Below are 15,344 nucleotides of genomic sequence, written 5' to 3'. Positions count from 1 at the left end.
CTTATTGGAAGGTGAAGCCAGGAAGATTTTAGTTTTGTCTGGGTTGAATTTGAGTTTAAAATCCTTCATTCAGTAGTCCATTGTCTGAATTATAGAAGAGATAAATTGTAGAGTATCTGCTGATAAAGATAGGATCAAACTACAATTGTTATATCATCCGCATAGCTAAAGTGTATGATTTTAAAGGAAGCTAATTGTGTTCCTAAACAAGCTAGATAAAGATTAAACAGTGTTGGAGAAAGAGATGATCCCTATGGCACTCCACATGTATTTCTCCATTTAAATGAATAGTTTTCATCTTTTCAATAGGTACAACTCTCTAGGAAACCTTTAAACCATAGGAAAACATGTCCTGATATTCCTCTAGCATCCAGACATCTCTGTAAGGACTCATGATAAAAATGAAGAACTAAGGCACTTTTACTTATGCTGAACAGCTGGTGAAGATGGTCTAACAGTGGCATTAGTACAGTCTCTGTGCTATAGAGTGTATGAAATCCGGATTGGGATGGATGTAAGACTGAGAATCTATCTAGATAATTTCTCAACCCAATGCTCACTAGTCCCTCCATTATTTTTATAAAGAAAGTAATAGTTGCAATTGGATGATAATTGCTAATGAGAGATAAAGACTCTTGAATTCTTGGTTATGGGTATAATTAGAATATAGCCTAAATTTGTCAGAAATTCACTATTCTGCAGTAATATTGTAATCCAATCAAACACATCTCTTCTGAATTTCAAAGGAGCTGATTTTAAAATAACTGGGAGGCAATTGTCTAAATCAGTGGTTCCCAACTCTGTCCTGGAGGACCACCAAGCCAGTCGGGTTTTGAGGATAGCCCTAATGAATATGCATGGAGCAGATTTGCATGCCTGGCACCTCCATTATATGCAGATCTCTCTCATGCATATTCATGAGGGCTATTCTGAAAACCCGACTGGCCTGGTGGTCCTCCAGGACAGGGTTGGGAACCACTGGTATAAATGACAATTAGATTTTACATGTTTTTTGTCAAATTCTTCCCAATAACAGAGCATGGCGATTGCAAATTTATGTTCAATCTAGACCTTCTTATGTGCATATGTGTGTTTATGTTGTCTTTCTCTTCCAAACTTTCAATACTTTTAATGAAAACCACTTGGATGCATCCTGCTTAGTGTTATATCAAAGTTGAAATGTTAAAACAATTATAACTTTTATTTCTCTAGAGGTATTAATAGTCAAGCCAACTAGACACAGGTGATTCAAAGTTTAGATATCTGAATATGAACAGTATATGAACCTATAAATATATAAGTATATGAACCTATAAATCAGCACCGAGTCAAAAATAGTATGCCGATGCTGCTTCTACTCGTTTGCAGATCCCAATTACAGGATACGACAAACAGAAGAATTATCAATCTATCGATTTCATTTGTTTACAGAGGAAATGAGGTTCTCTTACCAAAAGCAGCTGCCATGGTGGGATCAAGTGATGGTTGGCCATCTCCAGAAGGGAGGTCAAAGCGAGTGAAATCTCTACTTTTGTCATTATTATATTTTACATTAAGGCTTGTTAACTTGGAAAATTCAATACGAAGAGTGCAACAAGCATTGTAGATATTCTGGCCATCTAGAGCCTGTAAAATATAGCAGTTGAATAAAAGTAAATTATAAAAATTTTCTTGCACAGAAACAGATATTCAGATGATACATATTACATCAGAAACAAATTTTCCCATGGTATTTCTTGTAAGGGGGTAATGGTTAAGGAGCGGTTTCCTTCTGCTCCTTTAGGCTTATATCTTCTACTATTGGGATCTGCACACCATAAATCTTTATTTGCAACAACCCAGAGATTTTCCCTCATTTTATACCTCCTTCTGCATGTAAGGCCTGTTTAAATGGGGGAGATGGCCTTTTATAAAATTGCTCAGTGCTTACATGTGTATATGCTTGGCGACAAGATTATGCATACTTATATTACAGGTGTTCCTGAGAGCGCTTGGGTGAAACAAGGATGGAATTTCAATGCCCATGTGCATTTTATAAATTACACCAGTATGGAACAGAAAAGCATAATTACTTACATGTAGCAGGTAAATATTCTGAGATGTGGGGTGACATCATCCATGGAGCTCAGTACGGACAGTACAACAGTGTACTGTCACTTTAAAAATCTCGAGACTGCCTGCACTGTGCATGCACGAGTGCCTTCCCACCCATCTCTTGCTCACAGGATCTTCAGTTCAGTAACAAAGCTAAGAAGCCAACTAAGGGAGAAGAGAGGGCTGTGCTTGCTTACCCACAGATAACACCTGCTACAGGTGAGTAACTATGCTTTACCTGAGGACAAGCAGGCAGCATATTCTCATATGTGGGTCTCTCTAGCTGCCACGATCATGTCTCTAAGAAGAGGGTTTGTAATAACTGCCATGATCCTGGCTAAACCAAAATGGGGTAGAGGGAAGTTAGTCTGGACTAAGGTTGGACCTAAGCTGTGCGTTCGACCTAGTTGACCACTCCATCTTGCTGAACCATCTTGAATCAATAGGCATCACAGGAAACATTCACAATTGGTTCCGGGGATTTCTCAAACTCAGATCCTATCAAATATTCAAAGAAGACAAACTCTCTTTCAGCTGGAATAACAACTGCGGACTACCCCAGGGCTTCCCGTAGTCACCGACCCTTTTCAACATCTACCTCATCTCATTGGTACACTTGCTACAGAGCTTAAATCTCAACTTCCACGTGTACGCTGACGATATCACTGTTGTGCTACCACTATCTGATTTGTCGCCGAATTTCATTAATCTCCTATCCAATACCCTAAACCAAATAGAACTTTGGATGAAGGCCTTCAAACTCAAACTGAACACAGAAAAAACTAAATTTTTCCTGGCTTCTCCCAATGAATAGATAAAAGACAAGATTCACGTGAATGGCAGAGATTACGAAATTGCACAATCTATAAAAATACTAGGAGTTACCCTTGACAGACATCTAACCCTAGAAAAGCATACAGATCTAATGTTCAAAAAATGTATCTCAACTCTATGGAAACTCCGCACCGTCAAAAAATTCTTCGATGAATCATCCTTTCGACTACTCGTACAAGCTTCCATCTTGAGTACATTGGACTACTGCAACATCATATTTCTGGCAAATAAGCAAATCCGCAGATACGGAAACCGTGAATATGGAGGAAGAAGTGTATACTTATTTATTTTTAGGTATTTATATACCACCTATCAAAATTATCTAAGCGGTTAACAATCAGGCACTCAAGCATTACCCTTATCTGTCCCGGAGGGCTCACAATCTATCTAATAGCCTGTTGCTCTTCCTTTGTTTTACTCTGTGGACCAGATATTAATGTGTTGCCTCATATTTTTTATGTAGTGAGGGGCTCTATTGGGCATTGATACTGTTAATCTTTAATATTTGTTGGACTGTTTGTCTTCTTCAATAAAAATATTTAACATAAGATGCAAGACATTTTGTTCAATACCTTCTCATAATTTAATATGGGCATCACAGACCTTAATCTGACCAAACCTGTATCAGATGCCTGTGCCATCACATGGATTCTCTACATCAAAAGACTTTCAGCATTCCATCAACCAAGGACAAGAACTATGATTCTGAGCCAAGAACACAATCTGCAGTGACTGAATGCTGCAAGACAACTTTGAAGAAGGGGTATTGCATTCTATTTTGGGATATCTGGGGCTGACATAGTAGGGTTCCACATGGTTGGCAGGTTTCTGTCAACAATTATTGCCCCCTGGCAAGTGCCCATCCACGATGCTATCATGATTTGAAGGATAAGACTGATAAACCATATATAAGGCCTTGCAGGGACTCAGCAAATCAGTTCCATAACCAAATCTGTCTCATTCAATTACCACTGAAAGTGGGAAGACTACACTGCCATCTGCAGGTTGTAAGTGAAAGTTCTGTAATCACATTTATGTATGTATCTGGGTTTAATTAGTTAATTGAAGCGTGTGTTAAATTAAACGTACTGTGTTTGCTTTCGTTAAGTATAGGTATAACTATTAGGAATTATAAGAATCTTTATCGTTCCTTGAACTTTTTCTACATTAATATGTAAATGGAACTATAAGAATCTTTACCTCTCCTTGAACTTTTTCTACATTGATCTGTAAATAATTTCATACACTCCTGCAGAAGGATGCTCAAAAGATTCACAGTAGAGAGAACTATACAATGAATTTAGTGCAGAAAAATCAGCACACTGAGCATGCAAATTTATGCTGTGTTAAAATTGCAGCAGTAATTTACTTCTCATTACTCTAGGCCAGTTATAGTGTGTCTCTGAAGTGTTTTGTATGATAAATGTAAATTTTTTATTTTTTTATGTTAATATGTAACTCGCCCTGGATAAGGGCAGGTGAGAAATAAACAAACAATCAAACATTACTCTTCAATGCAAGGCTTGGGGGGAAATGGCAACCCCTGAAGCCCTCATCATTCTGGCTGTTTTTCTGTTACTCTTTGCCTCTCTACCCAAGCTCATGACAAAAAGAGGAAAGGATGTGAAGAAAAGCCACATGTTTGAAGGAGAGTCATTTCTCAGTAAATGAAAAATTGCATCTGAAAATGCCTATCTCCTTCAGGATATACACAATAAAAGTTTGAAGACAGGCTGGTGGGGTAGATTATCACTGACGCACACTGGTCAGCAGTGCTACAGCCTTGCATGGGGAAATAGTTGCAGCTCTCTTTCAGATCAATTGGATCTAAAGTAGCTCCAGCTTAAAAATGAATGAAGACCACTGCTCTAGGCCAACTTTCCTGTAAAGTGCCTGAGCACTAATTAGCTCAGGCACTGATAGAAAAGTCAAACACAAAAAGAAGCATGCCATTAAGTCCCTTCCTGAACCTCCCCCTAAAACCTAAAAAAATCTCCAGTGGACTCCTCCTTGCCTCCTCTTCAAAAAAAGAATATCCTAGAGGGCCAGGAGTCCTACCCACCAGACCCTAACTGCATAGCTTTCACCTGCCCTGGTGGTCTAATGGAATCACCCCCTCCCCTCCTCTTAACTTGTGGTAGGAGGCAGAAAGCATGCCACTTTCTCCTGCTCTGGGCCTGCCATCTTCAAAATGGTGGCACCCCATCCTGTCCAGTGCATCCTAGGGAAGATGCACTGGTGGGGCCTAAGAATCATATAAAGAAAAAAAAACCCTCCTTATACGGTACTTAAGCACCATCCAGTGCATCCTAGGACGCACCAGCAAGGAGTCAGGCACCATCATTTTAAAGAGGACGGGCCCAGAGGCAGGAGAAAAGGCATTCCTCCTGCAAGTTATGTGGAGAGGTTGGGGGGGTGGATTCCACTAGACCACCAGGGCCATTGGTGACTAGGTGGTGAGGGTTGAGCTTGGCCTAGCTGAGCCTAGTCAGCCAGGGATCAGGTTAGGTGGGTGGATCTACTGGGCAACTAGGCTATTTTTTGGGTGGAGAGGGTGTCATTATTCATCCTTTCGACTAACCAACGTCTTCCATGACAGACACACTATACAGGACACTTGGAGCAATAGCTACATGGATGAAAAATCACAAACTGAAACTGAACCCAGACAAGACAAAATTCATTCTCCTCGAAAATAATAAAACCCCAACCATAACAAATCTAGTAATAAACACAATCACATATCCCTTACAACCCACTCTAAAACTACTAGGAATGATGATAGACAGATGCTGTACTATGCAATCACAAATCAACAAAACAATTCAAAAATCATTCGTGGTCATGAGAAACTTGCAAGATTGAAAATTCTTCGACAGAGTACAATTCCAGCTCTTAGTCCAGTCCCTAGTTCTAGGTCTTCTAGACCAGTGGTTCCCAACCCTGTCCTGGAGGACCACCAGGCCAATCAGGTTTTCAGGCCAATCAGGTTAGCCCTAATGAATATGCATGGAGCAGATCTGTATGCCTGTCACTTTCATTATATGCAAATCTCTCTCATGCAAATTCATTAGGGCTAGCTTGAAAACCCGATTGGCCTGGTGGTCCTCCAGAACAGGGTTGGGAACCACTGTTCTAGACTACTGCAACATACTCTATCTCCCCTGCCCCGCAATCATGATAAAACAACTACAAATAGTTCAAAACACAGCACTAAGACTTATCTATTCACTGAGGAAGCACGACCACATCACGGTGGCATACCTCGACTCACACTGGCTCCCAATACAAGCAAGAGTACAATTCAAATTCTACTGCCTACTGTTTAAAACCATAAATGGAGACAGCCCAGCCTACCTTAACAACCACCTAATCCAAACTACCTTAACCAGACACAGGAGAACCCACAAACCGTTCACGCATCCCCCCAATTAGAGATGTCAAACAAAAAAAAAACTGTACGATGGCCTTCTAGCCACACTAGCAACAAAACTGGACCACCAACTTTCCAATTAACTTTTAATGACCCCAGACTACAAATCGTTCAGAAAAGAAATAAAAAACATGGTTTTCAAGAAATCCTTGAAGACAAACTAACACCGCAAGACTCTTCCCAATTCTCTGAAACATCTTGCTCTTCTGTTCAATTCCTCTGGAAATGGCCAGATAACTTCTTTTGTAATCCGCCTTGAACCGCAAGGTATTGGCGGAATAGAAATCACTAATGTAATGTAATGTCCACTTGACCACTGGGAATTTTTTTGGTTTCTGGGGGCCTGGAGGGACCCACCAGAACACTGGGAGTTTTATGGGGTGGGAGGATGCACAGGAAGTCCATTAGAATAGGATGATTGGTTGGTGGGAGAGAAGGGGATGCCCTTAGACACCTCTTCTTTTAACTTACCCTCAATGCTCTCCTGGACCACACGCCAGTTTTCCAGCGTCAAAAAAAGTGGGCTGTCTTGTGCATTGCTGCAGACTTTCTAATGACATTTAAATGACATTGAGGAAGGAGTGGCCTAGTGGTTAGAGCTAGAGCCTCAGCACCCTGAGGTTGTGAGTTCAAACCCTGCACTGCTCCTTGTGACCCTAGGCAAGTCACTCAACCCTCCACTGCCCCAGGTACGTTAGATAGTTTATGAACCCACCAGGACAGATAGAGAAAATGCTTGAGCATCTGATTGTAAACCACTTAGATAACCTTGATATATAAATACCTAATAAAATAAAATGAAAAATAAAAACATTGGAACCTTGGTTTAAGAGCATAATTCATTCCAGAAGCATACTCGTAAACCAAAGTACTTGTATATCAAAGCGAGTTTCCCCATAGGAAGTAAGGGAAACTTGCTTGATTTGTTCCCCCTCCTCGAGGCCACCGGCGCTGCTCCACCTCACCACCCACCCCTGAGGCCACTGACGCGCTTCCGGCGTGCTTCCACCCCCCCAACAACCGGCATTGCCCCTGCCCTTGAATGCCCCCCCCCCGCGAACCGGCATCCCCCGCCCACCCAAACACAATCCCTTACCCCGATCTGGCACCGGCACGCAGCACCAACCCACAGGACCTGCTGGTGCCTGAAGATCTTGCCTCTTGCCTGGACTGGGCCTTGAGCATCTGCGCATGCTCAAGGCCTTCTGGCTCCCGCTCTCTCGCCAGTCCAGGCAAGAGGCAGGATCTTTGGGCACCGGCACGTCCTATGGGTTGGTACTGCGTGCCGGTGCCAGATCGGGGTAAGGGCTTGTGCTTGGTAGGGCAGGGGATGCCGGTTCATGGGAGGGGGGGCGATGCCAGTTCGCTGGGGGGGGCCTCACAAATCGAGTCAACGCTCGGTTTGCAAAGCACGATTTGCTCAAGTGTTTTGCTCATCTTGCAAACACTTGCAAACCACATTACTCGCAAACCGAGGTTGGACTATAAATATATTTAAATGTGGCATAACCTAATGATTTCAAAGCCAACCCTATAACCATTAGAATATTCTGCAAACCTCAACAAAAACATTAATCACTTCTAGTTCTGAGCTTCAGTCCCCTGATGCTACTACTATTTATTATTTCTACAGCACTGAAGGGCGTACACAGTGCTGTACATTTAGCATTCAGTAGTCTGTATATCTCATCAGTAAATAAGTAAAGAGGGTTTTTGAGTTTTGGGACCAGTGACTAAGTGCGCATGTCTCCTAGACTTAATGCTGTTATCTATACATTTATCTGTATACCTTCATGTCGGCTGTACTTCCTCCATAGGTACTTTTTGGTTTCTTTATATATTTGATTTTCTTGACCATTTTCAGATTTGTAAATTTCACAAATTTCAATTAAAAAAATTCAATTTTTCTTTCTCTTTTATTGGGCATACTTTTCTGTCAAGTGAACAAGCTGCTTGGGCTCTGGTATCTTGCACCATAACATTTACTTCAGAAAAGTAAAACATTTGAACGCGTCATAATGCTTACAGTAAATAATATAGTAGATGTGAATGCTCAGACAAACACCATTTAGCATGCAATTTTCCATTTCTAGGAATTATTATTCCAGTTTCTATTTTTTTTTGCTTTTCTTACCATTTTTGCATGATATGCATTAATAGGATCAGCATACTGAAGCAAGGCCTGAAACTGATTGTTTTTTGTGAACGTGATAATCTTCAAGACCGTTCCAAACTTGGAGAAAATCTGAGAGAAAAAAATTAGTTCTTTTTCAACAAACAGTGAAATGCTTTCTATTTATAACATTTAAATATTGCTGTGTATACTTATTATGAAACAAACAGACTGAAAACAAAAGTTTTCAGTTCCTTTGACAGCTGTTCCAGTATGCTTCAATGTGACCACTGGAGACTGGAGATATGGATGTTTGGGGATATTTTACCTTGAAGCTACTACAGCTAGCATATTCTGAGAACAGAAGTGGAGAAGGACATGCTGCTGAAGATGTTCTTTCCCTATTACAAACCAGAGGTGCTTTATTTTAGGTTGGATTCTTTAAATCCAGTGAACATAGCCAGTATCCCTTTTAAACAAAATAGATTAATATGCTGCTTACTTAGGCCATCCATCAATTTTCAGCAGCATTAATCGAGAATGGTGTGGGGCAGAGCAAGAAACTACCTGGATAAAAGCAATATTTGGCACCGCTGTCTGGACAACTACGCAGACCATTTAGGACAGAAACATTGCCGTCAAGTTTTCCAGATAGAAGAACTGAATATCATCATTATCCAGATAACTTTGAAAGTTGGTAGCATAACTAAATATTTGGTGCTACTATTTGGATATTAATTGGCACAAAATATCTGGAACATATTATATGCTATGGGTGGCATTTAAAAGAATGCCAATATAGAATTTTAATACTGACCCACCAGTTACTATCTCTTGTTGCACAGATTGTTGAGATTTACATTCTTCTTGATGACTGAGTACCATAGCATCAGAGATGAAAGTACAAGGGTGGTTTGAAAAGTTTGGTAAAAAAACAAGTTAAACAAATATTTTTTAAATACCAGTTATATTTCTCAACATATCTTATTACATCAAGGGCTATATACTTAGTCCAGTGAATGTCCAGTTTTTCCATACCGTTGGAAAAATAGATTTGTCAAATTTTAAAAATATTTGTTTAACTTGTTTTCTTTTACTGAACTTTTCAAACCACCCTCATAAACTGCAATTTGTGCTTAGGGATATCTTTGAGGTGCCTTTGGCACATAAAATCTCTTTTCTAGAGCTTTTTGTGTCGGTGTTCTATGCACAGGTACTCTGTTCAGATAACTTGTCTCTCTGTACCAAAAATTTATGCACAGTGATTGGTTGTCTCCATCATAGGGCTGTCTTTAGCAAAGGAGGTCACCAATGCACAGAGGCTGATAAAGAACATGCAAATGGCACAAATAATTCATTCAAGGCAGAGACCGAGTCCTTGCATTGTGTTCTTTCATGTTCAGAATCAGCAATTATTTTGGACTTGTCCTTGCATTGGAGCACTGAGGGACATCCTCTTGATGGCACTCTCTCATGAAGTCGAGCACTTTTCGTATTGTTCAGGATGAGGAAACTATTATTTCTCATCTCAGCATGTCTCTGCCTATCTTAAAACTTTCATTTTAAAGCTGTGGTACTACCTTGCTCAGGTAGATCTTTCTCCACATGGAAGTGGTTGGCCACATCTGGATCTGGCCCCAGTTGTAGTGGGTGTTTACAGAGACCAATTCCCACCCCGCCATGGGCATTTTTAGAAATCCCACAGAATGTCAAGATGGTATCTGCTATGTGTAAACTCAGTATTTCTAGAAAACCAAGAAGGGGAAAGGTTTTATTTTTAAAAAAAATCAGACAAACCCCTCCCCCCCAACAAAAACAATAAAAGGGAAAAGGCAACTACTGTATTTTTCACTCCATAGGACGCACCTGATCATAAGTCACACCCTAAATTAGGAGGAGGAAAACAAGAAAAAAAACCCCATTCTAAACCAAATTCTCCCTTCCAGCTCTGCACCCAAACCCATACTCCTTGCCAAGCTCTGTACCCTGACCCCCTCCCTGCCAGGCTCTGTACCCTGTCCCCCCCTCTGGTGGTAAGCAGGGACAGGGCACACAGGCCCCCCCGTACCTGTTTTTAAACCCGGCAAAGAAGAGAAGCAGAAACCCGCACAGCACAATGGGTCACCTGCCTGCCCAGCATATTACTGCACCTCCACCCTGCCTCCAATTAAGCTAGACCCTCCCCTGGAGGAGGCACCAACCCTGACAGCAGGTGTGAGGAGTGGACACCCACAATAAGACCCCGCGAAAGCTACGTGCTGCACCTCTTCAGCACCGGCGGTCAGGAAACGGCAGGAGCCATACTCCACGAGCTGGACTGTGTCCAACACTCTCCACCCGACTACCCACTCCAGGACTCCCCCCTCGAACCCCAGCTCCCTGCCATCACTCGACGAGCAGCTCCAAACGCTGACCCAGGAGCCGTTACCTACTGGGATGCCGATCCAACTTGTTACGCTCCCCACCGGCCGCTAACGCAGCACACATGTTCCCCACCGGCCGCTAATGTAGCACACCAGCAGCAGAGTGAGGCCCGCATGCAACACCTGTCCGATCCACCCCCGAAGGCAGCCCAGACTGAATTACCCATGGAGGCACGGCGAGCCATACTTCTGGCATCCGCCCCCATGCTGACCGGCATCCGAACCCAAACGCACCTGCAGAAGCAAGGCCAACGACCTGCAGAAGCAAGCTGTTACACAACATCAAAGCCGAAAGCCCCTCCGAGGATCAAGAACAGGTATGCTGGGATTAAAAACAGGTACTGGGGGGGGGGGGTTGTTGTGGTATTTATTCCATAAGATGCACCCTTATTTCCACCCACTTTTTTGGGGACAAAAAGTGATTCTTATGGAGCCAAAAATATGGTAGTTGAAAAAAACAGCCAGACTCCACACATGTAAGTTTCAAGAAGTAGTGACATGTCTCTGCAAAGTATTACATATGACTAGTAGCTCTTTATCACTAATAAAAATATAGAAAAAAAAATAGATATACACAGCTGATCAGCTTTTTGACTGGCTTTAGTTTTTATGCTCTTACCTGATATAATACTTCCAAAGTAACAGGGTAGAAGAGGTTTTCTACAATAATTCTGAGAACAGGGCTCTGGCCATGAAGCAAGGAGCCCTCATTGGAAAGCCCACCAGAGTTCACTGCATGCAAAGCAGTTTGGACTCTCTGAGAATTAAAAAAAAAAAAAAGACAAAACACAAAACACAAATGTCTGTAAATAAGTGAACACAGACACTATTAAACATTTTTCCCCAAATAAAGAATGCAATAATATACTTTCGTTAACTAGAGATATTGATCGGGGCAGGAAGAGCAGCCTTGACAGGAGGGAAGAGCTGGAACCTAGCGATTACTCTTCTGAGCAAGCGCCAGGCAAGTTCCTCCCCCCCCCTTTACTGGTGATTCTCAGCACAAATAGCTTGCATATAATTTGTATGCTATTATGTTGAATCACCAGTAAAAGAAAAATCACTCCCACTACATCAACCCGCCAAATTTTACTGGAGAGTTTTGATAATTCGGCCCTTAGTACTTATAAACAGGGAAAAGATTTCTGATGTTACAATGGGTGATCATCTGGCATCCAGTCATCACCACATGTTGTGGTTTAATATTAAACAGTCAAAATCAATCAGTAGTATAGCTATTCAAAACCCTAAAAAAAGGCCAACCGTAGAACAAAAAGAACACAGCTTGCTCACAAATAGAGACGAAGACTCTATATCTCAAGTGCCCAAAGCCAGCAACCAGAGCATATCATAGTTACTAGGCTTATAACAGGGCTATCATTGATAACCGTCTTATTTTCTCTGTGAGTAATATCTGAATTACGAAATTGTATACGCATTAACTTATGCTGTATAGTACTTATGCTGTATGATACTTAGCTCAGGTCAAATGTAACGCCCGGCTTTCCTCCCGACGGAAGATCTCCGTTTCGCTCTTATCAGAGTACTAACAGCTTCTTCAGGACAGCATTTTGTTAAGCAATTATTGAATATTTATACCCGCAGCTCTTATCACCGTGGTTTTGTGTATTGAGGATCGCCAAACACTACTATCCTGAAGAAGCTCTTAGTACTCTAATAAGAGCGAAACGGAGATCTTCCGTTGGGAGGAAAGCCGGGCGTTACATTTGACCCGAGCTAAGTACCATACAGCATAAGTACTATACAGCATAAGTTAATGCGTATACAATTTCGTAATTCAGATATTGCTCACAGATAGCCCTGTTATAAGCCTAGTAACCATGATATGCTCTGGTTGCTGGCTTTGGGCACTTGAGATATAGAGTCTTCGTCTCTATTTGTGAGCAAGCTGGGATCTTTTTGTTCTACTGTTGGCCTTTTTTTAGGGTTTTGAGTGGTTTAATATTAAGACAGGTATAAAAAGGGTTCACTCAAAAGCAAAGGTACTAAACTAAAAAAAACACAACTAACTTTGTTCAGATAGGGAAATACGTCAAGGAGTTGTCTGGTTGGGAACATCTAAAAGAAGTAGGAAAGCAGTGGGAAAAACTGAACGGAGCTATTGTAAGGACAACAAATCATTTTGTAAGGAAAGTAAGTAAAAAGAGGAGGAAAAATATAAGAACATAAAAATAGCCTTACTGGGTAAGACCAATGGTCCATCAAGTCCAGTAGTTTGCTCTCACGGTGGCTAATCCAGGTTTTGCCATTAGTGAGGCTATAGGTCTGTAATTGGGTCTTTCAGAATAGGGGTTATGATGATTCAGCGACTTCTTGTGGAAATTGACCCTCTGTGAGCATGTAACTAATCCACCGCATGAGGTGGGTGTGGAATCTAGTGCTGGCGGCTTTTATCAGGTATGGGGGACAATGGTTGAGGTCGCAGGCTCCATGATTGTATTTTTTGTAGAGTTTGTCTAGGTCGTGCCATTGTGTTTCTTGGAAATCTGACTAGTTTCTGTCTGCTGGATAGGCCTCGTTTTCTTTAGGTGGTATCGAGATTTCATCGAGGTGGTTTGAGGTCCCGCTGAAGGTGGCTGTTGATATTTTGTTTCTGAAGAATTCAGCCAATTGATTGGCTGTGTGGGGAGGGGCGGTTTTGGTGGCCAGGTAGGGTTTGGTGTCTGCGAGTTCCTTTAGTAATTTGAAAAGTTTTTTGGTGTCATTGATTTCTATGCCTATCTGATTGGCGTAGTATGCATTTCTTTTAGCTTTTGTTTGTATTGTTTGTTCAGTGTTCTCTAGGTTGTTTTTGTGTGTTCTCAATTGTTTTTTTCTCCATTTTCTTTCAAGATGTCTGCATTGTCATTTGAGTTGCAGTAGTTTGTTGTCAAACCATGCTTCACCCTATCCCAGAGCAATGAAGTCACTTTTGATATGCTCAGTAGAGTATGCAACTGTATCATTTGTGCCAACACAGATGAGGCTTTTGAGTCTCAACAAATTAACATCTTGAATCTTGGCACCAGGCAGACATCACACCTCCTGGGACATTATGCTAGATTGGCAGATTGACACTTCTGTACCCATCAGAAAAGAATCTTCAATCACCACTACCCTTCACTTCCTAGTGGTCACTGATCCTACAGCTGAGGATTTTGAGCTTCTTGTTCTCATTTCTTCCACTTCCAGGCTGCATATCAGTTCTTCAGTTCAGTGGTATAGCTACAGATGGACTTGGGCCCACCCATTATTGGCTCAGACCCACCCAAGACAATTCAGCAATGACTGCCTTTCTCCCCTCTCCCCCACACCTGGACCTGGCATTCGCCCTCACTCACCAGTCTCAAGCCCTGCAACTCCCCCCTCTCTCAAAACCTCACTATTCCCGAACCTCATTATCTTTGCAGGTAGGAGCAGCAATGCATATGTATTGACCCCACAGACATACCTCTGCCACACCCCACCCTCACTGATGTAACTTCTTGCTTTCTCTCTGGTGGGACATGGCAAAGGAAAGCCTGCAAGCTCAGCGCAAGCAGCAGACACACATTGCAGCAGCCCAGGAACTAAGGTACAACAGGAGCGGGGTGCTAGATCCATGGGCAGAAGGAGAGGTGGTATGATACAGAATAAATTATGTGGCGGGGGTGGGGAGTCTGGAAAGGTCCACTCAACTTAACTGTCAGCCTACTCAAAATAACAGGTCTAGCTACGCTACAGCTTCAGCTTGAAGTCAGGTGGAGATTTAGTTAGTTCCTCAGAGTCTGATGTTCTGTGCTCAGTTGTTCTCTTTCAGCAGAACATCTTCAACCCCTCTGCTGGAGATCCTTGATGCCTCAAGGAATATTTCATCAATGTATTTCTGTTGTCATGTCACCTTCTCTCTCAATTCTTTCATGAGGGATTCCACCTATAGGCATCTTGCACTTGGAATCAGTCCTTCACTTTGGATCACACTGCCCAAAAGAGGCAAAAGTAGTAACTTAGATGATGGCTTTAGTGATGCGATGTTTTCCAGTCATACATAAGTTACAGTAGAGGGATTTAGCAAATGTGCTAAATATTAGCACAATGTGTGATCTTAACCAAATTTAATGCATTCACTTTTTTGGGTTTTAATGATGGTAGTTTCCTGGAATAACAATAAAAATAACCTTAATACCTGAAATAGAACTAGCTAATATAACGTCTTGTCTCTTTCTGAGAGTTAGTTCCAACATTTGTTGAAACTGTAGTCTATGCCACAAGAGGGGATCTGTAACCCCAATGTAGTACCTACCACTCCAGCAGAAAAGCCAAATCAGGGACTTGATGACCCCAACACCACACATCCCCCCTATTCATATTTTCATGCATATTTATTATTAATATCCTAAAGACCAGACTTGCTGGGAGTTCGATCAAGAAAGGTTTGAGAATCACTGATTTTACTGTTCTACTTGTG

The 15,344-nt window shown here is 41.7% G+C and overlaps 1 protein-coding gene across 3 annotated transcripts in view; it reads right to left on the bottom strand.

Moving 5' to 3' along the window:
• LOC117352606 (polypyrimidine tract-binding protein 3-like) overlaps positions 1-15,344 on the bottom strand; it is a 147,810-nt gene that overhangs the window by 50,569 nt on the left and 81,897 nt on the right. For all 3 annotated transcript variants that reach the window (XM_033929160.1, XM_033929159.1, XM_033929161.1), the window contains 3 exons: positions 11,517-11,654; positions 8,496-8,606; positions 1,452-1,626 (listed from right to left, as the gene is read on the bottom strand). In XM_033929160.1, coding sequence (XP_033785051.1) covers positions 1,452-1,626; positions 8,496-8,606; positions 11,517-11,654 — 424 coding nt within the window. The remainder of the gene's footprint in view (positions 1-1,451; positions 1,627-8,495; positions 8,607-11,516; positions 11,655-15,344) is intronic.

Source organism: Geotrypetes seraphini, chromosome 1 (assembly GCF_902459505.1).
Source record: "Geotrypetes seraphini chromosome 1, aGeoSer1.1, whole genome shotgun sequence".
Lineage (NCBI taxonomy): Eukaryota > Metazoa > Chordata > Amphibia > Gymnophiona > Dermophiidae > Geotrypetes > Geotrypetes seraphini.
Note: the sequence above shows the minus strand (reverse complement) of the source record. Positions and strands in the feature narration are given on the sequence as shown.